Genomic DNA, 27,296 nt, shown 5'->3' with positions numbered 1-27,296 from the left:
TAAACCAAGGCTAGGTAACCATCCACATACAGCTGTTTCGGGGTGTTGCCCCTCATTAGTGTGGAGCTATGTGGATATCTGGCTAGTCCTGTGTTTTGAGACTCTTCAATGAGGCTCCACGGGCTTCTTTTGCATATTCATGTTTCCCAGGGGGCAATGCACCTAGGACTTCACTGCATTGAGCGCTTTCACTAGCAGCCGGCAGTGTTGTCGTTCGACTGGTCTCCCTGAGTTCAGCAATCTGTTTCTAAGTAGCAAGGTACCCCCCTATGAGTAGACCGATGTCTCTCTTATAGTAGATAGGTTTCCCTAGTAGGTATCTGGGGCTGCCCAGGATACCCTGCAATTGTGCTTCCTGGGCACCTCCATCTTGCTTATCCAATGCCCCGTCCCTGCCGTCAGGCTCCCAAATATAGCTTCTACAGTGTCCTGTTGTTTTATTCACAGAAGTGACAGTGCCTTTTGTTTTTTTCCCTACTGGTTGTCCAGTACTATTTACATGTGATGCACTGCAGGAACCTGATACAGTTGCCTGCACTTTCTTCTTACCGTCTGCCATTGGAACACCCCACCCATCAAATTTTGGTGCAGTCATGTGAGCATTGGAGCATCTAGTTTTGGGGTGTTACTCTCTGGTGCCTGACCTGCAACATCATGTTCTGGGCTTAGGTTTCTCTTTAAAGAGAGTGTTATAATTATTGCCCATCAGTACAGAACAGGGTGCTGGTTGGCTAGAGAGTAGAACACCAGCGCCTTTTGGGTATGAATTTGTTATATATACATTTATGCTGATCATAACAACTGTATTTATGCATTTTCCCTTGTAGATAAAACCTAAGCAGGATCCATGGCAGCAAAAATTTTTAACAAAATTAAAACAGCACAAAAAAGTGGATGAGCTGCTGCAGCGATCACAGTTTAAAGAGGTACCTGAAAGCATACTGTTTTTGGTTTGATAAATGATAAATAAACAAGTTATTTAAATTGAACAACACTGGACAAGGCTGACAACTAAAGTTACTTATAACATTGTGCAGGTTACAGATGCAGAGAGAGCGATGGAGGTCCTACAGGAGCACGCTACACAGGTATTACAGCCACCTAAGACTAATATGGTGGATACAAATGGTGGATTATTTCTGCAGCAAACCAGTGATAAGACTGTAGACATTCCAAGTCTTTTAAACGCCCAGGATCTTCCAAGCCAAAGAAGGAAAGCAGGTGCGTAATGATCTTTTTACTATATCTCTATATAAGTCTATCACTACAAGTCTATTCTTTTTGTCAAATGTATGTAAGGACTTTATTACAGTGGAAGCGGATAGTTATGGTGAATTTAAACTATTACTTGTGAATGTTCACCTTTTCACCTTTACTAAAGTAATAAATGAATGTATACTACCAGGGGCGTATCTATTGTCCTGGGCCCTTGTGCGAGAGGCCAACTTAGGCCCCCCCCCTCCTTTCACGACCAAGTGATGCTATTGGTATATATATATATATATATATATATATATATACACCAAGACCGATATTACCAATAACACCAGCATATAGGGAAAGAAAATATTATCACCATACATATTACCGCCATACTGTTATTTACCAAATCTTGTATACTGAGACCAATATTACCAATAATACCAGTATATAGGAAGGAAAATTACCCTACACCACAACCACTACCATCACCACCATATTGTTACTGACCAAATCCAGTATACTGAGACCAATAAAACACAGTACCAGATAACAACAAATAATACCACCACAAACTAACATCAGTGCTGCTACTGACTAAGGGTGGGTTCACACTATGGAATTCTCGTGGACAATGTCCGCGGAATTCCGTCAGCTGTCCGCACACACATCTGGGCGCCTTTCCGCCGCCCCATAGACACCTATGGGCCGGCGTATTCTGCCATACGCTGAAAGAAGTGTCATGTCACTTCTTTCAGCGGATCGCAGAATACGCCGGCCCATAGAATGGTGTCTATGGAGCCAGCGGAAAGGCGCGTGCTCGTGCGGGCGGACAGCTGACGGAATTCCGAGTTTATCTACGAGAATTCCGTAGTGTTGACCCACCCTAACACCACCGCTGCTACTGACTAATACCACCACATACTGACTAAAGGCCCTATTCCAATTACGGCCGATAATCGTCCCGTGGAATAGGAGGCGACGATCAGCCGAAATCGTTCATGTCGGCTGATGGTTGAAGTCGTTTGTCTTTCAACATGTTGCCAGATTTTGTAACAATTCCCATAATTCTGACAGCCCCCATTTTTGGCAGTCATAAACCCCCACACAACCACACACACACACACCGCAAATGCTTCGATCCTCCGCTGGTGTTTCTGCTTCTTCCAGGTTCCGTGTTATCCCAACCCCACAGGACCTACCCACTAAGCCATTCAGTGACCATATCTGTATCCCACCTCAGTTACTGGCTGAGCGGGTAGTTGCAGTACAAATGACAATATAGGGGACTTTGCTTTCCCCAACCTCAGTTAGATTACGTTAGCAAATAGTACAGAATGTGGATTTATTCCTTTCAAACAATTTCTTCACATTAACTTATTACTTAAAGTGTCACTGTTGTTATAACTTTCAAAATCTAAATCAACAGGGGATATAAAGCAAGTTTTTTTTAATACCCTCACTCTTATGTCTTTTTCCTGCTTCCAAAAGAAGTGCAGGACCTGCTGTTTCAGCCAATCACTGGTAGAGACAAAGACGTGCTAGCATTTTCCGACTGTATAACTGGGTTTGGATATGGTAGTGACTGCGCTGATTTATTGTGTGGTTTTAATAAGGTACAATTACCAGAACACCCTGCAATTACTGGGATTAGATGAGGCAGAAGACAACAGCAAAGATCCAATACTGATGAAAGGAGCTTACTTATCCCTTCTCTACTTGCGTCATCTGAGACTGAGGGATCTTCAGGTAAACTATTATTTTATTCCTGGCACAACCAGACATGGAAATGAGATTCATTTTAGAAGGTCTATGTTAACCTATGCCAAAACAATGGCAGCTTAAGTCATCTCTTATGAAATTGCTCATGGCAATTTTCCTAATAAAAAACAAATGAGAAAACCCTCTATTAGCATAGGGGTCACTGACTTCACTATCTACCTCTTTCTGAATAAGCAATAGCTAATGTAGAGGTCAGACTCAGTTGCTAAACAAATGAAAAAAGATTGCTAGGCTCTTCAACAGGTATACTAATAGTCTGAAAGAAATAAAAATCTAGAATTTACATGTATATTAGAATGAATTTATACAAGAGGCCCATAATATTATTACATCACGCAGATGACTAATAGCACTGTATTTGTCATTTATTAACACTGCTTTCAGAAGAACAGGAAAATCAGAGTATGTTTAGGGAAATTGGTTGTCAGTAAGCAGTAGGGGGTGCTATTTAGATACAGGTACTGTATAGAAGCATGGCGACTACTGTATGTTGTGTGTCACTTAAAGAGACAAATTGTACTTAGGATAGATATGCTAAAATATTCTGTGCATTGGTCAAACTAAATCTAACAAGTGGGATAATTTTATTAACTCCTTAAGGCTATGTTCACAATGCGTATGTTTCCGGCCGTAGTGCGAACCGCGAATATGCGCACGTAGTTTTGAGGTTGATGCGTTCGCTTGAAAGTATACGATATACGCCCGCACAATGCACACTACGTATGAGCTTACGGCCGGATCGTATGCGGCGCCGTGAAAAATGAACAAGACCGTTGTTTGAGGACGGAAATGTTGAAACTCACAGCCTGTGGATTTCCATGCGGTCCCGTACGAAGTACTTATTTCAGCCAAATTGAACTTGATTTTTCGATCCAAAAGGTTCTGTGTGTTTTATTGGGCTTGCCGAAGATTTCCAAGTAAATGACCTGTTTCAGATCGATTCGAAACAAGCTAGGGAAGCATAACTGTACTACGGGCGTATGTTCGCGGTTCGTACACATCCGGCCACATGTCTATTTTTCCCACGCTCGTAGTTTCAGCCGCACATGTACGGCGGCGTACGAAATGCGGCCGGACTCGTACGCAGTGTGAACATAGCCTAAAGGCGCAGACTATTCTGGCCCCATTTCTAAAATCTCACCTGTGTTACTTTATGTGGTAATAACTTTGTGATACTGTAACATATCCAGGTAATTCTGAAGCATTTTTTTTATTTTGTGAAGCATTATACTTTGTATTAGTGGTCAAAATTATTACTTGAAATGTGAAAATTAGCATTTTTGGAAATTTTGAAATATTTCACTTGTAAGACAAGTAGTCATGCCACATACACTGCTCACAAAAGCGTTAAGGAGATTCTTCTTGCAGTTGAAATTAATGGAAAAGTAAAAAGTTCATGCTACAGTGATATTATATTATGATAGTTGGGCATTTATGTTGAAGTGGCAATAGTGATTTCTTCATCTCAAATAATTTATTAAAAACAAAAGACATCAGCAGTGGTGGGTATACCCCAACAAAAAAGAGAGTTACTGACCTCTCTCCCTGTCAATCATACCGCTGACCGTGCTGAAAGGCCGAGGGTGATGACTAGACATGGACAGGGAGCCGCCCAGATGACTACCTCCCCACCTCTTCCTGCTGCGCCCCGGTAATTAAAGCTCTTTTTCTCAGGTATACAGCTCCTGCTGCGGCCGGAACGTGCCGTGGGCTGCTCAGGAGCTATATACAGCGCCAACCAATTGGGCTGGTTGGTTCCATTTAAACACAGCTGTATTGCTGTATGAAATCTACGTATTTGATTTGTCTATTAAATGAAATACTCTCACTATACAAATCTGTTCTTGGCCGATTCTGTTACAGCGTATGTGCCTTGGAATACTAAACTATTTCCGATCTATTGAGAGGACCCTAACCATTGACAGCTGCTGCCTCTCCAGTACTTCTGATAATCTGGTACCCAGTGGTGGTGAACAGGCATGCTGGATAAGTGCTTCTCAAGGTGGATCAGGCTTGACTGGGGGACTTGGATCTCATCAGTATATGTACCAAACACCGGCAGATCTCCAGGTATTAGTTCAGATAATTATGTGTTTTATGTCTCACACTTTAATATTCTCATAGCAGCAAGGCATATAATTACTGATCCCAGTTATTAACTATGTTTATGTCAGTATCCATCTGAGTAACTGGTAACTTTCCTGTGGTGGTTTAACCTTTAGACGACCCTGGGCGTACTGGAGCGGAGCGCGCTTCATAGCAGGTGGGGGCCGGATGCGCTAATGACAGGCTGCAGCCATCGCGCTGCAGCGTGTCATTAACTCCTTAAACGCCGTGATCGCGGCGCGGCCGATCGGAACCCCTGCAGTGTGACTGCGGGGGTCCCGATCGTTAAAACGAACCGCAGGAGGTCTCTCACCTGCCTCTGTGTCGTCCGATCAGCGATCAGCTCATGGAGCCAGCACAGGCAGGCTCCATGAGCAGATCGCCTATCACACTGATCAATGCTATGCCTATGGCATAGCAATGATCAGTGTAGTAAATGAAAGTAATGTACGTAAAAGTCCCCCAAAGGGACTTAAAATGTGTAAAAAAAAAAGTTATAATGACTACATTATACACTACCCAAATACAATACACTATAATACACTACCCCAAAAGCCCTCCCGCAATAAAGTTTAAATCACCCCCCTTTCCCATTATATAAATAAAACATATAAAAATAAATAAATAAATAAACATATAATATACCGTAGCGTGCGTAATTGTCCGATCTATTAAAATATAACAAGCGTCATCACTAACGGCGAACGGCGTAGACGAAAAGAGTGAAAAACGTGTGCGGATTACCGATTTTATGTTACATTATATATAAAAAAAAAATTAAAAAGTGATCAAAAAGTCCGATCTTCACAAATATGGTATTAATAAAAAATAGGATCATGGCGGAAAAAATGACATCTCATACAGCCCCGTAGGTGAAAAATAAAACTGTTATAAGCGTCACAATAGGCCCATTTTATTTATAATTAATTGCCAAAAAAAAGGATTTCATAAAAAAAAATATATGATTAGACAATCTGTGTAAAACTGCATATGGTTGTGTTCGGACTGACCTATAGAATAATGGTATCATGTCGCTTTTACTATATAGTGCATTACGTAGACACAGGAACCCCCCCAAACGTTACCATATTGCATTCTTTTTTACAATTTCACCTATTTATATCTTCATAAATAATAACTTTGGGATTCCTTTATACATGTTATGGTAGAATGAAAGACGCCATTACAAAGTACAACTATTCCTGTAAAAAACAAGCACTTACATGACCCAGTAGATAGAAAACTGAAAATGCTAGAGCTCTAGAAGGGGAGGAGGAAAAACGAAAGCGCAAAGATTAAAATTTTGCACGGTCCACTGGGTCATTTTAGGCCTGGTCCTCAAAGGGTTTAAAATCTGAGACTTTTATATTTATATATTTTACTTTTGGTTAAGATTTCATGTGTTGAAACCTGTAAAAAAAATCATGTCTCCATTAAATTCTTCAGTCAATTTATAGCATAAAAGGTGTTGTCTGAAATAAATGAAAAAAAGTCTAGTTTATGCTTTTTGAGTTCAGTCTCTCAGGTCCTAAAGGGGTTATCCAGGTTTAGAAAAACATGGCCGTTTTCTTCCAGAAACAGCACCACTCTTATCTCCTCTTTGGGATTGCAGCTCGGATCCATTGAAGTAAATGGAACCTAATTGCAAAACCCCACCCAAACTGAACACAAAAGTCATTCTGTTTCTGGAAGAAAGAGTCTATGTTTGTCTAATCCTGGATAACCCCTTTAAACACACTGGTGGAGATTTATCAAACTGGTGTAAAGTAGAATTATCTTAGTTGCCCCTAGCAGCCAATCAGATTCCACTTTTCATTCCTCACAGATTCTTTAAAAAATGAAAGGTGGAATCTGATTGGTTGCTAGGGGCAACAAAGAAAATTCTACTTTACACCAGTTTGATAAATCTCCCCCTCTGTATCCAATCACTAACTTTAGTAGCTCTGTGTTGATAACCTTTGGGGCGGTGGGGTGCTGCAGGGAGCCTGTGGACGTCACCCAGGCAAGGAGACAAAGGCAGCGTTGAGGGCTGGAGCGTTGTTGCTGTACTCAGAAAGCAACAAATTGGGAAGAGTGACATATTTTTACATTTTCGAATGCAAAATTTTTAAAGCGACTCAGTACCCACTGTGCAGTCCCCCTTTCCCCCTTTCCGTCGCCTGTCCAACTGCACATTGTAAGCTGTCACTGCGCATGCACCCCTGTTCCCCCCACGGCGCATCGTCAGTGACCGTTGGTGGTCCCACAACGCCTCTGTTGTGTGTTCTTCCCGCGTTGCCGCCGTCCCTCGTTAGTGACGCCCCCGGCCTTGCAACGCCTCTCCTCTGCCTGTCACCGCCCCCCCACCATAGTAAACATAATAAATAATCACTACTTACCTCTCCCCATGTCCGTGAAGTCACAGGCTCTGGGGCCCTCACCGGAAGGTATTTTCCCCTGAGTTTTGATGCTGTCACGACTCGCAGAAAATACCCAACCCGGCTGATGGATTGCCCCATCATCCAATCAGTGACTGCAGCAGTATCCCGCCCCACTCACTGACTGACTGAGTTAGCAATCCATTAACTGGCTTGTGACGTTGTAGCTGTAGGAGATCCCGGAGCTGGATGGGAGTTCCGGAAACGGTGAGACTTATTACCAAGTGTTTCTATCTCATCTCCAGGTTGATGGTGCACAGTTCATGGAGTTTTCCGAGGTTGAGAATCACAATGACTTCTACACAGTGGAAGATGGAATAGTTCACACTCAGGATCAGAGAGGAGCCTTTGTAATGTATGATGTTGCACTTAAAGATCTACAGCAATTACAAGATGAACTATTGCTGTTAACAACCCTCTATATTGAGAATGATCGAAGTAAGATATTACACATTATTTTCATTTCTGTAGTGCCCATAATGGGCAATAATAATGTTCTTATGAGTATTGTATGTCTTGAGCTGGTTGAAATCACATAAAAATTCACAATAGAAGCTGATTACAATAAAAACCACAATGCTTATTAAAGGTTTAAGATTTACCAATATGCACTACCAGGTACAATTGTAGGATATACAGTGTGGAGATATTGTTGTTCAATATTGTTGTATCAATCCATTTAGGACCAGAAAAAGTAAGTACAGAAAAAAAGACAAAGGTTCGGAAACTAAAAGCTGAACATTTACAATTGTACATAATATTACATACATTTACAATTGTACAAATCTACATACATACATATGCCCAATATATACTGTGCCCGAGTGGTATACAGAACAAATAGTGTTCACAAGTTATCATAAAAGGCATAAAAGCTTCAATAGTGTTCCCAAGTATATATTGCTTGGACCAATTTGACACAGGGCTGCAAGTTTAAAGTGATTCTGCACCGACAATCTGACCCCCCCCCCCCCAACCACTTGTACCTTCGGATAGCTGCTTTTAATCCAAGATCTGTCCTGGGGTCTGTTTGGCAGGTGATGCAGTTATTGTACTAAAAAACTAATTTTAAACTGGCATCCCCGTGCCCTACGGGAGTGGCCTAGATTGTGTATGCATTAGGCTGGCACAACCTCTCTGTCCCTCCTCCCCACCCTCCTCATCATTAGGAATGCTCCAGGCAGATTGCCTCCTATTCCCCACCTGTGTCAGCCCAGCACATGGGCTGGAGCATTAAGGCACCTGTTCAGCATGTTCAGCATGCAGAAAATGTTCCAGTGGCATTCCTAATGATGAAGAGGGTGGGGAGGAGGGACGGAAGGGTGGTGCAAAGTTAGGGCACAGATACTCCCGTTGGGCACGGGGCTGCTAGTTTAAAAGTTGTTTTTTAGGACAATAACTGCATCACCTGCCGAACGGACCCCAAGACAGATCTTGGATTAAAAGCAGCTATCCGAAGGTACAAGTGGTTTGGGGGGGGGGGGGGGGTCAGAATGTGGGTACAGAGTCACTTAAAAAGTTGTTTTTTTGCAATCAAAAGTTTGCTATGGGGCCCAGCCATATATAGTTCCGCCCCTGGTGGAATTTAGTGGGATGTGGGATACTGTAGTAATACTTGGTCTTTTACATACTGTGCCAAATGGGTTGGAATTATATTGCATTTGTGTATAATTGTATTTGTGTATAAAGTATAACTACAATATCCCACTAAACACTATGTTACTCACATAGATACTTTATGAGGGAAGCAGCTATATGAAACGTGTAAGGTTTGGTGGGATACTGAGGTGCTGCCTCCATGCTGTATGTACTTGGTTATTTTACACCACATACATATTGGGTTTGTATTATACTACATTTGTGTATGATTGTTGGACTATAGGTGTCACATATTTGGTGTCCAATGTCCACTTCTTATTACTATTGGAGCCTTTATGCTGCCATGATACCTTTTGGACACTAATGGTTCTATATACCACCTGGGCACAATATTTATTGGACAGACAGATTTATGTACAATTATTTATGTTCAGCTTTCAGTATCAGTGTTGGTCGGCCAGTCAAAGGTGCAGGAATGCCTCACCAATGACAAGCAGCACAGAGCGCACTGATGGCAGCTGGTGCCTGTGATGTGGTCCACTCCTGTCACTTGTCTTTACTGTTGCATACGCCTGGTTATTCCTGTCTTGGGCTGATTTCCTGACCCTTTTTTCAACTGCGATTTTGTACGCGTGTCCTCGGTTTGTACGTGTACGTGTTAAACCTCAGTTTGGGTTTTGGTATTGTTGTCGGTTTTGATTCTGTCCTAGTTTCTGCTGTCCTGGTTTAACTCTTGGCGTGTATTATTTAGGTTTTGAAGAACTTGCTTCACCCCTGACGGGCCCTGCATCTAGTGAGAGTAGGAATGTGGCAGATAGGTTCCAATAGGCAGGGACATTGGGCTGGGTTCACTTCACGGCTTACTATTTCTCTATGGATGTGACAGTTGTTTTGTACAATTTGAACTCTTGAAGGGTACAATTCCCTTGAGAGTTGTGTTGTAAATCTTTCTTAATTTTCTGCAAAAGTTTTACACTATTTTAAAGGAGAAATTTGGCGAAAATTTTTATTAAAGTACTGTATTGCCCCCCAAAAATTATACAAATCCCCAATATACACTTATTACAGGAAAGGCACATAAAGTGCTTTTTTCCCTGCACTTACTACTGCACCAATGCTTCACTTCCTGGATAAAATGGTGATGTCACAACCCGACTCCCAGAGCTGTGCGGGCTGTGGCTGCTGGAGAGGATGATGGCAGGAGGACACTGAGCGACACAGGGCACTAGAGGGACACTGAGCATCCCCCTGCCATCATCCTCTCCAGCAGCCCACACAGCTCTGGGAGTCGGGTGGTGACATCACCATGTTATCCAGGAAGTGAAGCCTTGATGCAGTAGTAAGTGCAGGGAAAAAAAGCACTTTATAAGCATTTCCCATAATAAGTGTATATTGGTGATTTGTATAACTTTTGAGGGGCAATACAATACTTTAATAAAAGATTTCACCAGACTTCTCCTTTAAATTACTTGCATTGAGTATACCAGCACAGGACAGTGCGTATCAGAAACCAACTGGAATGTGGCACCATGTGAAAGAAGCTGCATGTGTACATTCCTCAACAGAGTTCACTATTTAGTTCTAACCTTAAAGCGTATAAATCAAAAACTAATATGGGTGGGTTAACAAAGTGTCAGCAGTCTAGATCAATGCCTGCCAGGTCCAAGGTTATGTAAAGTATGGACGATTGAGCATAGAAAGACCCTAAGTGCCCCTCATCCATGGACTCCAGCCACATAATGCCACGGAACTTGAGGTGTAATATGGTTTTCATTAAAGGTTTATAAAGCATTACAAAGCAAGCAAAAGAGTCAGAATTTGAAAAGGTACAATAAGCTTCGATTAAGCCTAATGATACATCAAAACTTCAAAAATATGTAAAACATGATGCAAGGCTATGCATACTGTAAAATAATGTAGGCAGTAGTATAAAAGAAAGAATGCTTTGAAAGAAAAGACTACATAGAGAATAAGGGGGTGGGCAAACAACAATAAGAAAATGTGACAAACAGAATGGTAGGGGAGACACTCCTCCTTCCTGGAGGTATTCCAAACCTCCCCTGAATTCAAAGGGAGTCTTGGAGGGAAACCACTCTAAACCCACTCTGTGTAGCAGAGGTTCTATTACCTGATTTTAAAGGGTAATCCAGTGAAAATCTTTCTCTTTCAATTCAACTGGTATCAGAAACTTATATAGATTTGTAATTCACTTCTATTAAACAATCTTAAGTTTTCCCATACTTATTAGCTGCTGTATGTCCTGCAGGAAGTGTTGTTTTATTTTCAGTCTGGCACAGTGCTCTCTGCTGACATCTCTGGCCGAGACAGGAACTGTCCAGAGCAGGAGAGGGATGTACAGCAGCTAATAAGTATGGGAAGACAAGATTTTTTTAATAGAAGAAAATTACAAATCTATATAACTTTCTGACGCCAGTTGATTTGAAAGAAAACAATTTTGGCTGGACAACCCCTTTAACTTTCTCACAATTTTTTGTTACTTTTGTTTGATATTATGTAATTTGATCTCAAATTGTACATGATCTATGGGTAGAACAATATGACCTTATTGAGAAGTAACTTCTGACAGCGTTGTTGGCTATGAATTCATTTTTGCTTTATCTTTTGGCTTTTTAAGGTTTCAAGTTAAGTAAAAAAGAAGTAAATGGTACAAATCTCTCCGACTGGGCGCATGTTAATGTGGACCGCTTTGCATTGCTGCTAGAACTGTGGACCTGGGAATATGCACTATTAGAAAACAAACAGCAGGTAGTTTCAATATAGGTATCTTTCTGAACCAATTTATTTTCTTTATCTTAATGCCTATGTTTTAGCATTTTCCGCCTCTCGAAGCAATGGCAAACTTAAATTGGGATTTATTAAATGTTGGAATATTGAATCCTTTGCGCCTATAGAGTAGTGTGAAATGTGACATGTGACACACTGAATGCTGCGGTATTGTAAATCCAAAGCAAAGCTAAAAAAAATAGAAAAACATAAAACATCCTCCAGAAAGCTGCAATGTGGATTGTAAGTAAAGCTTGTTAATATTGGGGCTGTAAATGCTGTAAAAAAAATTTGAAAAGAATTTCAGGCAGGAACCATAGGACATTGTAGTAAATTATACATTGGCATGTATCCAGCAAATATAATCCAGTAAGGTTAAAGGGAAACTATCAGCAGGTTTGTGCCAATGAACCTGCTGATATCCCATTGCCACTGCATACCTCTTTCTGGCGCCAGCCTTCTTTTTTTTCTAGGTCCCGCCATTTTGGAGAAGTTTAATTTAAAGCAGATATGCAAATCAGTGGGTTAGGAGCTTGAGGGGCACGTTTCTCGGCCCCCCAGAGTACCCCCCTTTGGCCCACCCACCATCTCCTTAGGTGACGCCTACCTTTGCATATTCATATATGCATAATTAGGTTGGTCTTTGACGTGCATGTGCAGGGAGATCACGGACGGGCTGCTGTTCCTGCGCTTGCACATCAAATAGCAGGGGGGTGCTACCTACAGGGGGCTAATATTTACTGGAATGGATGCCTACATGGGGAATACTGGTGGGCTAGCTCCAGAAAGATAGCTAGATAAGGGGGATACAGATGAAGGAAGTTAGGCACAAAGGGGGTATAGGTATTATATGGGGGCACAGGTGGGGGGGCAGACCTAACTACTAAATGGGGTACAGGGGGTCCAGACTACAATATGGGGGTACAGAGGGAGCCTAACTACTCTACAGGGGCACAGAGGAAACCTAATATTATATTAGCAATCAACCTAATAAGTTTCTCTAGCAGATTCTGAGTGCACTAAAAAGAGGTCCAGCAAGGCTCTGTCGCCTATGTTTTGTCCACATAAACCTGGAGCTGGCCCTGGCTTCTTGAGTGCAAAGGCTAGAATGTAGCAGATACCTGTATTATACAATATTTTTTTTATTAAAAAACTATTTATTTTCCTTTTTTGTACAATTTTTACAAAACACATTCCAACCAGGGGAGACAATAAATGAGATAAATGTTACAATGTCAGCTTCATTAGCAAACATAATAGGTAGCATCTGTCCAATTAATATCTTTCCATTTTCTTTAGCTTGTTGACAGTTACTTTGAAGCCTACCAGCATACTCTTGATCCAGGCGAGAGATTTGCATTGGCACAAGTGATAACTGACATCATGTTTAGGCGCCCGCGGTTTGACATTGGTTCCAAATACTTCCTGGAAGCTTATACGGATGAATGCCAATGCCTGAGGCTTCACTTGCAACTTGTCAGAGATGTTTTAAAAAGCCAGGTAAGCAAATAAACCCCAGTTTTTTGGTAAATGAGATGTGAGCACCCTTTCTCAGCATTTACCAGGTTCTGCAGTATAGGGAGAATAGAAAGGCTTTGTGTTTAGTCAGCCCATTTTACTTGGGGGGACTGGGTGGGTGGGGGTCTCTTCTGCAGTAAGTTAGTAATCAGGTTAGAGGGCAGTTTCTGCAGGGGTAACATGTCACAGGAACCAGAAAGCAGAATATTATGGCTTTCCTTTCCTTTCGTTTTTTTCCATTTTCAAACTTTTATTTTTATAAGGATTTAGAGGTACAGAAAACAAAAGAAGGAGAATGTTCAAAATAAGAGAGCAAAGAATAAGTATTGCATGTACACCAATAATTGCAAAGGTTGTGGTACAATCCAAAATACAGCAGTACTTCTGAAAATATAAAATCCTAAAACTTTGTCCTTGTGTGAATCGAAGAGTATCAATTGACCATTGGTATCCTAGGAAAAAGACTCATCTGAGGTCCGCCTTGACGTTCATTAATGGAGGTGGTTATCAGGAATTTTTATATAAGGGGAGAAAGAGGGGAAAGTTGTACCTGTGTGGCCCTGGGGGGAGACGGGAAGTGGAAAAGAGACCATGAGGGGTGTGGAGCTTGAGTGTTCAAGTCCAGACCACATGAGCAGAAGGTGAGAGTGTCCACGGAACCCATTTACCAAGCAAGAGCTTTGAGTTCTTCCATTTGATCTATATGGAAAATCTCTTCAAACAGTTTAGAAACTGTGGGTGGGCACATCGACATATGCCTTCTTGTTTCTTTTGTGCAACAGGAACCATAAAAAGGACCTATTTTAGTAAATGATAGGTAACAGCTTAAGACAACGTATGTTGAAGTGTTTCATTGCTTACAGAGATATTAGCAATCACTATTCTGTAGCGTCTGCCAGAACCTCCGCCATATTACATGTCATTGGCTTCTGATGACTAACTGTTACTCAGTTTGATTCCATTCATTTATAATTTTTTGGGGGATCTATTTCAGGTTTGCATAGTGCTGGCAGACTGTTATAGTAGATAGCAAAAATGTTTCAAAGATAAATGTAATTAATATTAGTTTTAACTTCCATTTAGCTAGAAAATCAAAGGGAATTTGTCCAGAAGGTTTGGCAAGATGGTCGGAAAATGAATGTCAGTGACTTTGGTCTTCCACTTAATATTGTTACTAAGCCCCTTGTCTCCCTTAACACCAGCTGGTAAGTGTTTTTCGTGTCTCTTTAATAATTTCTTTCAGAGAGGGATAGAATTAATACTGGAAGCACATCCTGTAGAATTACAGCTATTATAGTAGTATATGATAAATGCTAGGAACATACAGATCTACTAGGAACTTTAAGTAAGTTGACCATGTAATGGTAGATCTAATGTCATTCATTTTCTTTTATCCACAGCCCTGCTTTAAAGAATGTGTACCTCTTAGAATTCCATCCATCTCTAGGACTAGCATACCTGATCTCTCACACCCTGGATCAAATTTGTAAAGAATTTCAGCATATCTGCAACACAAAGACACCAAGAGAGTCCTACAGAGTAGAAAAGAAGGTCCTTCAGCTTGCATTTAATGAGTGGTCAGCTCCGAGAGATCCACTGCAATCCTTTACAGCTAACGTGCACAAAGATGTAAGATATATTGTAGCATGTTTAATTAAACTACTTTAGCCATATGATTCCGAGGTTATATGTATATTTTATAGTGGTTTCTATGAACCTTTTTAAAAAAAAAATAAAGTAAGAAGTAGAACCCCACCAAAAAGACAAATCTGTTACTCTTTTCCTTTTTAATAACAGAGAAACGGAACTTAGCCAATCCTTCAAACTCCCCATTAATTTCAATAGGCTTTTAATGTGTTTCCTTTGCATCAGTTGTGATCCGTTTTCATCAAACCCATCAGTGCCTCTTTGGACAGACATAAAATTTGATCTTGCACAAACGTTTTGTCAGTCCCAAAAAAAAAGAAAAGGAACACAAACAAAAAGTGCACATCCATTTTTGTTTACATTATCCGTAAAGAAGATAAAGCAGTCGGCACTACCTGATATATGGCCGGACCTCTGTGGTGTGCTTCTTATATGGGAGATATATAGGGTCTATATACGGGGTGCTTCTACACAGCCGAAGATACTTCAGATATACAAAACTCATCCACCAAAAAGAAAGGAAGCTGTGGACACTCACCGTTCAGTAGACCAACTTTATTCACGTAAACTGCATACAAAGTTCATCATGGCAGGTAAAATGTGGAGAGACGCCAACCCCCCCTGCTATGACAGCTGTTTCACGCGACTCTTCCGCGCTTCATCAGATGACGCCCCTTCTCTTCCGTCAGCATTATGTGCCCTCCTAGTGTGACGTATCGAGAGGGACCTGCCACGATGAACTTTGTATGCAGTTTACGTGAATAAAGTTGGTCTACTGAACGGTGAGGCCCACAGCTTCCTTTCTTTTTGGTGGATTTGTTTACATTATAGTCAATGATGATGGACCTAAAGAGAAGGTATTTCTGTTCACATCCATGTGCAAGTCATCCATCATCAACAGTTTTTTTCATTGAGCATGCGGAGAAGAAAAACCAGGAAGGAATATAAACTGATATGCAAACAGATGCCAACTGAAGCAAACGCATGTATGGACGTCAGTTTTTTTAAATTTAAGTTTGTGCTTATGCATTCATTTCATATGGACAGATTCGTTCAGAAATAAGACAAATGCAGGTGTGAACTCAGAGTGAATATGCAATATAATAATAGTCATCAGCAATCCCTGCATTGGTTCATAGGGGGAAATTTAACTGAAATCTAACATGAATTAAAGGAGAATAAGGGTTATAAGTAAAGATGAATGAATTTACGTTACAAATTAAGCAAAGCGCTGGCTGCCTTTGATCTCCATGCCGCTCCCTGCCGCTCCACCCCGGGTACCTGGAAAAGCTGGATCCATTGCTCGGAAACTGGGAGAAATTTCCCAGGCCTGGATCTAGCTTTTCGAGGGTGGAGCGGCATGACTGGCAGGGCAGAGAAGGGATAGATGAGAAGAGAAAAGGCAGCTTTGTCAGGAGATGACTAAGCTGCCCAAAGCAGCACAACTAATTGGGTTCTCCCCCTCGGATAATGAGCATGTTCTTTATCTATTGGCATATTGGTACATGGTAATTAATCTATGTCCTTGATAGTCATTCAACATATAGATGGTATTTCCATAGCGGCATATACATAAAGGGGGCATTCACACGTTCCATGATTATGGTCTGTGCACGGAGGATGTGCTACGGAGCAGAATCAAGAAACTCCTGGCATCATCATTCATGAAGATGCTTGGAGCTCTCAAACAGCTTAAATGTTCATGCTACTGTACTGATATAACCGCATATCCACTAGTTTATATAATACGAAAAGGTCATCTATAAACCCTGGTCCTAGGCGCTTGCTAGCTTCAAGAGACTACACCAATTAATGATATTGGGAAACCCAGCAATTAAATCCAGTCACTCACTAGTTAACAAGATAACAATTTTTATTTATGTCCATCACAGAAAAAAACATCACAATAAAAAACAGGTGGGAGACCATGTTACTGGGACAAGGTATTTTAAAGTGCCAGTGCAACTATATATATACATACAGTATGTGGACAGCATCACATGATTCATTCAGCATAAAGTGCAAGAATAAAAAAGTGCAAGTGCCAATTGTACGCTGTACGCTGATGAGAACAAAAAATGATGAGGCGTAAATACGGATGCAAAATACTGTTACTGGTATGTAACTCAGGTCCCAGTCCACTGGCCCCCCACCTCACACTCATACGTCGTTTCACTTCCCACTTCCTCAGGGAGCTGGGGACCCAGGGGATTTAAATATACATCCACAATGGATGATTGGCTGAAAGAAATGCACAACACCTGGGCTGTATGTCACCTGGTGGTCCAGAAGCGTACGCCACTGTGTACATCGAGCCAGGCGGGCAGAAGCAAGTGACATCAGACATGATTGCGCCTTCCTGCATGTACGTCCCCTAGCGCCACACCTCTCCGCACTGGGCATGCGCACTGGACCGCTAACAGCCTGGCAGCCATCTTAAGTGTCGGAACCTGTAAGGGCACCAGATAAGAATATAGCATGAATTGATAGTAGGTGACCAAATAAATTAATAAAACCCAAAGTACTGTATTGCCAGTTGGTCAAAAACCCAACCTATAAAGACAAACAAACGTGCATATACACTGCAAACAAATAGTGCTAAGTGCTGGAAAAGTGGCAAGTGTTAAAGCGACTCTGTACCCACAATCTGACCCCCCCAAACCACTTGTACCTTCAGATAGCTGCTTTTAATCCAAGATCTGTCCTGGGGTTCATTCGGCAGGGGATGCAGTTATTGTCATAAAAACAACTTTTAATCCGGCAGTGCTGTGTCTAACGGCCCGGGGCTTACATTTGTATATGCATTAGGCTGGCACACCCTCTCTGTCCTTCCTCCCCACCCTCCTTATAATTAGGAATGCTCCAGGCAGATTGCCTCCTATTCCACACCTGTGTGTATAATGAACATGGGCTGGATCGTTAATACACCTGTGCAAAGCTTAAACGGCAGTAAATGTTCCTGTATCATTCCTAATGCTGAGGAGGGTGGGGAGGAAGGACGGAGAGGTGGTGCCAGCCTAATGCATATACAAAGGTAAGCCCCGGCCGTTAGACACAGCGCTGCCGGATTAAAAGTTGTTTTTATGACAATAACTGCATCACCTGCCGAACGGACCCCAGGACAGATCTTGGATTAAAAGCAGCTATCCGAAGGCACAAGTGGTTTGGGGGGGACAGATTGTGGGTACAGAGTCGCTTTAAGTGCCCAGTGCTAGTATATAAAGTGCGAGTGCTGAGTGTAAAAGAAGAAATATAAATAGGAAAATGCAAAATAACATAATGGATAGTGAGCAGAATGTGTAAATGTATGAATGGTATGCAAATATAGTAAAGTGACAATGATGAAAATGTATGTGCAAAAGTGTGTGGTATTGTGTTGTGGTCCTAGTGAAACTGCTCTCATAATTATGTGTATAAAAAATCTATTCAGAATAAACATAATCCATGTCAGTGTTATGTGCTATGTATGATGTGTCAACCGTGGAATGGTGTGAATAACCTAAGTGGTGCCCATCAGACCTAATGTGTCCTACTAAATGAGCCCCATGTTAGTCACCCCGAATGTACAAAGGCTGTTATGATGACATATAAACCCCATGTATATCATGCTAGATGTAATACCACTGAATAGTACCCAAACCCCAGGACCACCTATACCATCAGGTCAAGAAAACACAAGTTAAAATCACAATAACTTAAAAAACAGAAGGCTAGCAAGTTACATAAAGCTTGCTAGCTTTAGTTTGAAAGCGACGACAAGTCACCACATTTACTCCTTATATTCGCTCCAATGGTTTCTATTAAGAAGGATGGTATGGAAGGATTAAAATTGCAGAGGGGGGGGGGGGGGAAGAAATGGCCTCCAGGTCTGAGGTTATATTTTTACAATATCTTTTTCTGCTCTAGCTGTTTGAGGAGCTTTTGATAGAAGATCCAGTCATGGTCCGACATATCTGCGTGTCAGCACTGAACTCAGCTGATGAAGATAAAAAGCACGGCAGAGGAAAGCAAATCCATATCCTGGACACATTCAGCAAGATGCTAGAGCTCATCACTCTGCGTTACAGAATAATTGAGACCTCATTTGAAACGGCACTTCTCTCCAGGTGAGACGAATTTAGCCAGACATCCCAAGGAGAATACAGTGATTAGGAGGGAGATTTATTCATGCAGTTATATGCAAGGTCATCAAATACTATTGGATTGCTTCAAAAGTAACAGTTAACAGATAAAGAAAGACAGTGATCCCCATACAAGTAAGCCCTAGAGATATATTATTGTATTCACGATCCAAAGCCACCACCCCAGCGAACTCTGGGTGACCCTAGGTCAACGATGTATCGCCTATTGCCAACTGCCAGATGTGGGTCCCCTAAGGGCCCTATTACATGGGACGATTATCGTGCGAAAATTATCGTTCAAATTTAAACGATAATTGTTCTGTGTAATTGCAGGCAACAATCAAAAAATCGTTTGTATGTTGTTGTTTTTTGCTTTAGATTTGAACCTAAAATTATCGTTAATCGTTCGCTGTAATTCCACATTTGGTCGCTCAAATTCCGCATTTTTTCAGTGTAATTGCACATTGTTTATTGTATTGCTGGGATCAGATGGAGTAAATGATGATAGTAACGATCGCAATAACGATCATAGTAACCATCGTAACTAACGACCATCGTTCTGTGTAATATGGTGAACAATTTGCCCCGTGTATTAGGACGCTAAGTCTACTTGTGTGGAGTCTAATTAGGGGGGGGGGTTAGTGCTTCCAGCGAGTCAGCCAGAGTACCCTCACAGTACCATTCCATGTTTTGAAATGGAGTTATTATATCAGTGACTTTGCAGTATAATGAGCTAAGTCAAACGTCAGTAATGGAAACGGACGCAATGGTCGTATCATTTTAGAAAAGGAGGAGATGAGAAGATTGATTAATAGTTTTGTGGGAAAAGTTCCAGAAGGATCACCCACTTGATTACTTAGCACAAGCTTTGCATGGATAGATAGCAAGTTATAGTGGAACATTTCCCAAAAACCTATATATAAACTATATATAACCTATATAAAAACTATCTAGCCCTACAAGTAAATTTAATCATTACAGAGAAATCTGATTTCCAATAGCAAGTGACTTCTGAATGTTTTCAGCATAATCATTGATAAACTTCCTTAATTGTTTCTAAGGACTTATATAAGGTTTGCTGAAGAGATGGGATTTAATCAGTTTCACCTGTACATAAGACCAGTCCAGTTTGAATTTGCATCACACAAGAGTCAAGGGGAGCAGAAGCCTCCTATGTTCATCACATCTCTCCTCGAGGATGACAGCTGTGTGGACAGGTAGGACTATTAACATTTTTTTTCCAGTGACTTATCGGCATAGTGATCCTGGTGGGTGGTCCTTTATTCAAAATGCCACCCGATTCCTGCGCTTGGCGCCATTTTCTTCTTGTGCACCAGCCCATTATGTGCACTGGAGGCGGGCCCTGCGTCCTCAGCGACAAAGCCATGCTGGATTCTAATGGAACCATGTCACCGCGGGGATTGGATATCGTTCTACTGGGGGCGCCGGGCCTACCTCCAGTGCATAGAGCGGGTAAGTGCACAAGAAGAAAACGATACTGAGCGTGGGAACCAGGCGCCCTTTTGAAAAAAGGACCGTGCCACCGTTATCTTCTGAAAAAAATGGTACATTAGCTTTAAATGGTCACTCCAGGTTTACCAAAAATATAATTTGTTTAGAGTACATTTACACGTATCATATCACGGGGGATTTCATGCAGCTGCGAATCTGATTAGCATTACAGTCTTTGAAACTCTATTCCTGCAGCAGATTTTGATTCCAATGCGAGAATGTCCATAATACTGCCATTATGTTAAAAATAACAAAAAAAAGCCATACTTACCTGTCCATACTCCCCCGGTGCCTTCCTGTGGCATCTGCGGGTCCTCTGCTCACTGACAGCCCACTTAGCCAATCACTGGCTGAGATGGGACAGCTCTGGCTGATTAGCAGACAGAGCTGTCAGTAAGTGGGGGACCTCACTCAGGAGGGCATCAGGGGAGCATGGACAGGTAAGAATGGCTTCTTTATTGTTTTTTTAACATAACAGCAGCACTATATATTCATGTTTACAATACAATGGACTGTCATATACTTTAATAATGATCAAGACAAGAATTTCAGGATGAGAAACTGGCAGTGTGAAACCCGCTGCGATACGGTACATGTGAACGTTTTTAAGATTTGTGTCTGATGTCATTCAATTGGAACTTTTACTGTTTACTTCTAGACGATAAGCTGGCCTTACTGTATTCTGTGGAATTGTAATGGATTTTTATAGCAGATTTGTTGCACCACACATCACAACGTAGTCTGTTGCACAATCCACATTCAAAAGTAAGGACATTTTGCCACATCTGAACGCACCCTTCAAATTCATTATTTCAAAACACTTCACACAAAAGGGTTATTATTAGAGACGAGCGAATTTACAGTAATAACAAAGTGAAGCACTTCGTTATCTCTGCAATCCACTCATCCAGGTGCTGGGAAAAGCTGGATCCAGTCCTGGGAAACTCCTCCCAGTTTCCCAGGAATGGATCTAATTTTCCAGGCACCCGATCAGGAGCGGCACAGAGCGGCAATCAGTTGAAAGGCAGCAGGCTGATGAGCGGATTGCAGAAATAACAAAGTGATTTGCTTTGTTATTACTGTAAATTTTCTCATCTCTGGTTATTCTTGTAAGACCCTACTCTAGTCCCTCCTCCTTCGTTATTTTTAGACAAGATTACTTAGTGTTGGACTAATAACTAGCCAGTTATGCATTTTTTTACTTATTAGCATATATTTTTAAGTAAATAGCCATGTTTATGAATTAGAAAATGCTATATATTGTATCTGCTGTTTCAACCTGATAAGAATCTTTAAAAAAAAAACAAGCAAAAAAAAAACAAAAAACAGGCGCAGCAAATGTTTTTGAGTGCGGGTATGTTCACACTGAGCAAATGTGGCGGAATTTCTTGGTGGAACTCTCCGCCTGCCTAAGTGTCAAACGGCGTCTCTATGGGAGGATTGTGCGCCTCCACTCTCCGTTCAAAGAATTAACATGTCAATTCTTTAAGCAGAGAGCGGAGGGGCGCGAGCCCTCCCATAGAAATGCTGTCTGACACTGAGGCAGGTGGGATTCCGTGGCGGAGAGTTCTGCCATGGAATTCAGCCACATTTTCTCAGTGTGAACATACCCTAAGAGTGATGAATACACTTGCTTACGGTAGTAGCTTGAACTCCTTATAAAGATGTCTGTAGCATTCCACAGTAATATTCCATTATGTGTAGTGTTAGTGATGTTTATAATACTTTTTTTCTCGATTAAGATATTCACCTTCCTCACAACTTCTTGCCATTCATGAAGTTGATGACAACCAGATTGGGAAGTTCAGTTTCATAACAAGAGAAGGTATATTGCAGGTGAGATTCCCAATAATATGGACATAAGTATCTCACTACAATTAGGGTCCTTTTACACACACAGTTTATCCATCAGATTTTTTAAGCCAAAGCCAGGAATGAATTTGAAGAGGAGAAATCTCAGCCTTTTTCAGCCTTTCCTGGCTTTGGCTTCAATAATATGTCAGATAAATATGTGTGTTGCAAAAGGCCCTTTAGATAACTCCCCTTTATTTCTTTCAGGTGGCCAACACCAAAGTACAATGCTCACTCACCCACATGCATCTGTTTTCCCCTGCAGACGTTCTCTGACCTGTTGCATTTTACTGCTTCTTTGGCGAGACCTGCTCTTTATGTTTCCCTATGAGACAATGGCTGGAGCATCTCATAGAGAAACATACAAAGCCTTGACAAACAAGTGAAGGTGAGTGAGCATGGCTCCCTGGTGCCAACAAGCCTTAAAAAATGTTGTTATTTAACAGTAAACCTCTATCTTTTATTAGCATTAAGGCCTTATTCACACATCCACAAGATGTGTCCTTAATTGCGGATCCGCAGTTGCAGACAAATTTAGATCCCATTGTTTTCTATGTGCCTATTCACGTGTCAGCAATTTTTGCGGATACAGCGGGAGGAACGCCTGGAAAACTGGGATACAGCCTATGGCTATGGCTGTATCCCAGTTTTCCAGGCGGTCCTCCCGCTGGATCCGCCCGCTCCACGGAGCAGGCAGACAGCGGGAATCATTACCGAGGGTTCGGGTTCGTATGAACCTAAACCAAACTCGGTTCGGACCATCCCTAGTAGAAACATTAATATATTAATATATTCAATATTTCAAATATACCAGATGTTACATTTCAACCATACAGGCAAACTTATATGGGGTATTCTATATATGCAAAATTTAAAGGTTAAAAGAGAAAAATAAAAAGCCGGCAAATCCTGCTCTTCATTCTTGTCTGTGAAGCAAGAAGATGTCAGAAGATTAGGGGCCAGAAGAAGCTGAATGGGAGCTGCAGGGGACCAGGGCTATATAGCTATACTATTTTTTTTCTATTTTAACCCAGCACCTGCAACATATACTGTATATATATATATATATATATATATATATATATATATATATATATATATATATATACACAAAACTCTGAAAAACCCCTTCAATGATGGAGCTTTATTGGCTCATTGGCTGTCTTTACAAGGCATAAACATTTAGGGCCCTATTACACAGGACAGTTATTGTGCAGCAAATTTTTCTTTCTTTCAAAAAAAAAAAAAAATCTTTCCCTGTGTATGCAGGCAACAATCGAAAAATCGCTCATGTGTCGTTTACCACGTCTTCATTGTTAATCGTTCACTAATGGTGTACGCATCGTTCATTGGTTATTACAATTGTTTGTGTACCAGAGTATACAAATGATCGTAATTATGATTGCAATTGCAATTTTATCTAAAGACCATTGTTCTGTGTATTATGGTGTACAATTTCCGGCCGTTCCCAAAAGCACTAGTTTGCAATCGATTAGCATTGTCTAATGGGACCCTAAGGGCCCTATTACACGGGACGATTATCGTGCGAAAAATTGTTAAATTGTTCGAATTTAAACAATAATTGTTCTGTGTAATTGCAGGCAACAATCGAAAAATCGCTCGTATGTCGTTGATAGTTTATTTAGGGCCCTATTCCACAGGAACGATAATCGGCCAAATCTGCCCGATTCGGCCGATTATCGCTCGGTGGAATAGAGAGAACGATCAGCCAATGATCGTGTCATCGGCTGATCGTTCATTTAGGGCCAGACCTAAAATCATCGTTCCCCCACCGTGCATCGATACGGTGGAATGGCTGGCGACCGACGATTTGAGAAGCGCAGCATACATTACCTGCAGGGATTCTCCTCCGCTCTGTCTTCCTTCCCGGGTCCCGTTCGCTCTAGCTTCAGAATGGCCTGTCACCTGACGGAGCGCTCAGCCAATCACAGGCCGGGACCGCCGCGGCCTGTGATTGGCTGAGTGGCCTGTCAGCTGACAGGTCATTCTAGAGCGCGCGGGACCCGGGGAGGAAGACAGAGCGGAGGAGAAGACCTGACAGGTAATGTAAGCTGCAAGGGCTGCAAGGACATCAGTAACGATGTCCCTGCAGCCCTCGCTCAACGATCATCGGGCCGTTTAATAGGCCTAGTAAACGAGCGGCGATCTAGCAGATCGGCGCTCGTTTACATCGTTGATCGGGCCCTGCTTGGCCCGTGGAATAGGGCCCTTAGATCTAAACCTAAAATTATCTTTAATCGTTCGCTAATTGTTCGCTGTAATTCCACGTTCGTTCGCTCAAGTTCCGCTTTTTTTCACTAATCGTTCAGTGTAATAGCACATTGCCCATTGTTTTTCTGGGATCAGAAGGAATAACGATCATAACTAACGATTATTGTTCTGTATAATATGGTGAACGATTTCAGGTTAACGATAAACAATCTCCTTTGCGATCGTTTATCGTTAGTCGTTAATCGTTAAAAATCGCTCAGTGTAATAGGACCCTAACACTCTATCCATTGAGGTGTAAGTATAGGTTATCAATGAGTTGAAAGTATATGTACTCTTTAGCTTATTGGACAGCAAAATAAAAGTACTGATAGCAGGGCAATGAAGAGGGGCAACAAAAAAATAAAAAGCACCTGTACTAGTGAAGCAGAGGCTAAGAATAGATGATGATGGTAGCAGAAAGTTATACAGACTTATACATTATTTCTATTTTAAAATATTAAGACTTCAGGTACTTATCAGCTGCTGTATGCCCTGCAGGGGGTGGTCTATTCTTACCAGTCTCCACCTCTATCTGTGTCAGGAACTGTCCAGAGCAGTAGCAAATCCCTATAGAAAAACGTTTCTGCTTTGGACAGTTCCTGTCAAAAACAGAGGTGGCAGTAGAGAGTGCTGTTTCAAACTGGAATGAATACACCTCTTCCTGTATGACATTTAGCAACAGGAAGGCTTGAGATTTATAAATGGAAGTCATTTACATATCTGTATAATTTTCTGGTACCAATTGATTTGAAAAAGGGAAAAAAAAAGAAAGAAAAAAAGTTTTTTTCCCACTTGAGTTCCCCTTTAATTTTCAAGATCTGGCAGATCTTGCTTTTTTTACACTGTTCCCAAAATTATATTCAGAATAAACAAGACAACATTTCTGAGAACAGTAGCCTGAATGAATAGATTGTTTAATGATTTGTCTCCAGGGAACTGTTTAAAACATTGCAGAATCTGTTTGCACTATACAAAATAATAATAATAATAATAATAATAATAATATTATTATTATTATTATTATTATTATTATTATTATTATTATTATTTATTTATTTTTTCCATGGAAAGGAAACAAGACCATTTAAGTTTTAGGAGAAAATTACTACTTTCTACCAAGTATTTAGACAGGGACTCTTTCTCTCCATAGTTGCTCTATGCGGCCACCTCTGTCCATAACAGGAACTGTCCAGAGCAGTAGCAGATCCTCATAAAAAAACCTCTCCTCCTCTGGACAATTCCTGTCATGGACAGAGGTGGCAGCAGAGAGCACTGTGTTAGACTGGAAATAATACACAACTTCCTGCAGGATATACAGCAGCTGATAAGTACTGGAAGACTGGAGGTTTTTAAATTGAAGTGAAATACAAATCTTTATAACTTTCTGACACCAGTTGATTTGAAAGAATACATTTGCTGAAGTATCCCTTTAATTCTACTAAATTCACTACAAATCTGAACCAAGATTCGGATTATTTCACATTTTACTGCTTTTTGGTGTTTTTTTTCCTGGCAATTTTTCTGTCATTATCTCATCTTCGGGTACGTTCACTGAGTAAACCAGGCAGAATGCCACAGCGGAGCTGCCGCCGTGGACTCCGCTCAGAATCCTGTCTGCCTCAGTGTGTCATTGGGATGCCTTACCCGCCTCTGCTCTCCACAGCTCTCTATGTGTCAATTCTTTGAGCGGAGAGCAGAGGCGCGAGGCATCCTATTGACACACTGAGGCAGGCGGGATTCCGAGCAGAGTCAGAGGCGGGGGGCTGAGCCGCGGAATTCCGCCTGTTTTCATCAGTTTAAACAAACCCTTAGTGTAAATTACTATTGGCGTTTTATCCCTTGTGTTTTGTTTTTTTTTTCAGTATAAGTCATTTGATTCCAGGTTTTCCGTTGAAGAACTGGGGAAAAAACACTAATTTCCTCATAGACATGACAATATTCCCCCCTATAGAAGTCTATGGCAAAACACCAAACACATAGCCTGCTACGATTTCACAAAGGAACAAAACAACAACGTCATAGCAGAAAAATGTCCTAGGGGTATTGCGTTTCTTTTTACCTTTTGACTATCAACTAACCTCTGGTCCCGGCATTTTTGACCCCCCAAAAAATGTCTAGTCAGAGTTCAGCCATATCCTACATGAGAACATACCCGTCTCCCAAACGTATTCACAGGATAAGGGATAAGGATTAAGGGAGCACTGTCCCTACTGTTTATTTGAGGGGGACACGTTTCCACATTCTCTTGACCATTGGGACCCCCACCAATCAACTTGATAGCCCCTATCCTGTGGATTTTAGGGGGGGCAGCTACCTAGGCTGCACCTGGATGTATGTATGTATGAGGGGGCGCAATACTTTACTTTGCCCCTGATGCTGCCCACACACAAGAGCCACTAAGTTGTGTATATATGATGTATATTTATGCTGTGATATGCTATGATTGGTGTGTCCCTGTCACTTATAAAAACCTTTTGACAAACCTTGC

General features: G+C 41.4%; 1 protein-coding gene across 1 annotated transcript; it reads left to right on the top strand.

Moving 5' to 3' along the window:
* Positions 1–4,911: 4,911 nt before the first annotated feature.
* On the top strand, positions 4,912–26,724 carry LOC138780867 (uncharacterized). Its single transcript, XM_069956746.1, has 10 exons — positions 4,912–5,052; positions 7,751–7,943; positions 11,740–11,870; positions 13,188–13,388; positions 14,490–14,611; positions 14,807–15,035; positions 18,960–19,159; positions 20,236–20,391; positions 22,429–22,522; positions 26,671–26,724. Exons 1-10 carry the CDS (start codon positions 5,026–5,028, stop codon positions 26,722–26,724), a joined length of 1,407 nt encoding a protein of 468 aa, XP_069812847.1. The 5' UTR covers positions 4,912–5,025.
* The last annotated feature ends 572 nt before the right edge of the window (positions 26,725–27,296 follow it).

Source organism: Dendropsophus ebraccatus, unplaced genomic scaffold, assembly GCF_027789765.1.
Source record: "Dendropsophus ebraccatus isolate aDenEbr1 unplaced genomic scaffold, aDenEbr1.pat pat_scaffold_892_ctg1, whole genome shotgun sequence".
NCBI classification, from domain to species: domain Eukaryota; kingdom Metazoa; phylum Chordata; class Amphibia; order Anura; family Hylidae; genus Dendropsophus; species Dendropsophus ebraccatus.
This window is presented reverse-complemented; position numbering and strand designations above follow the sequence as displayed.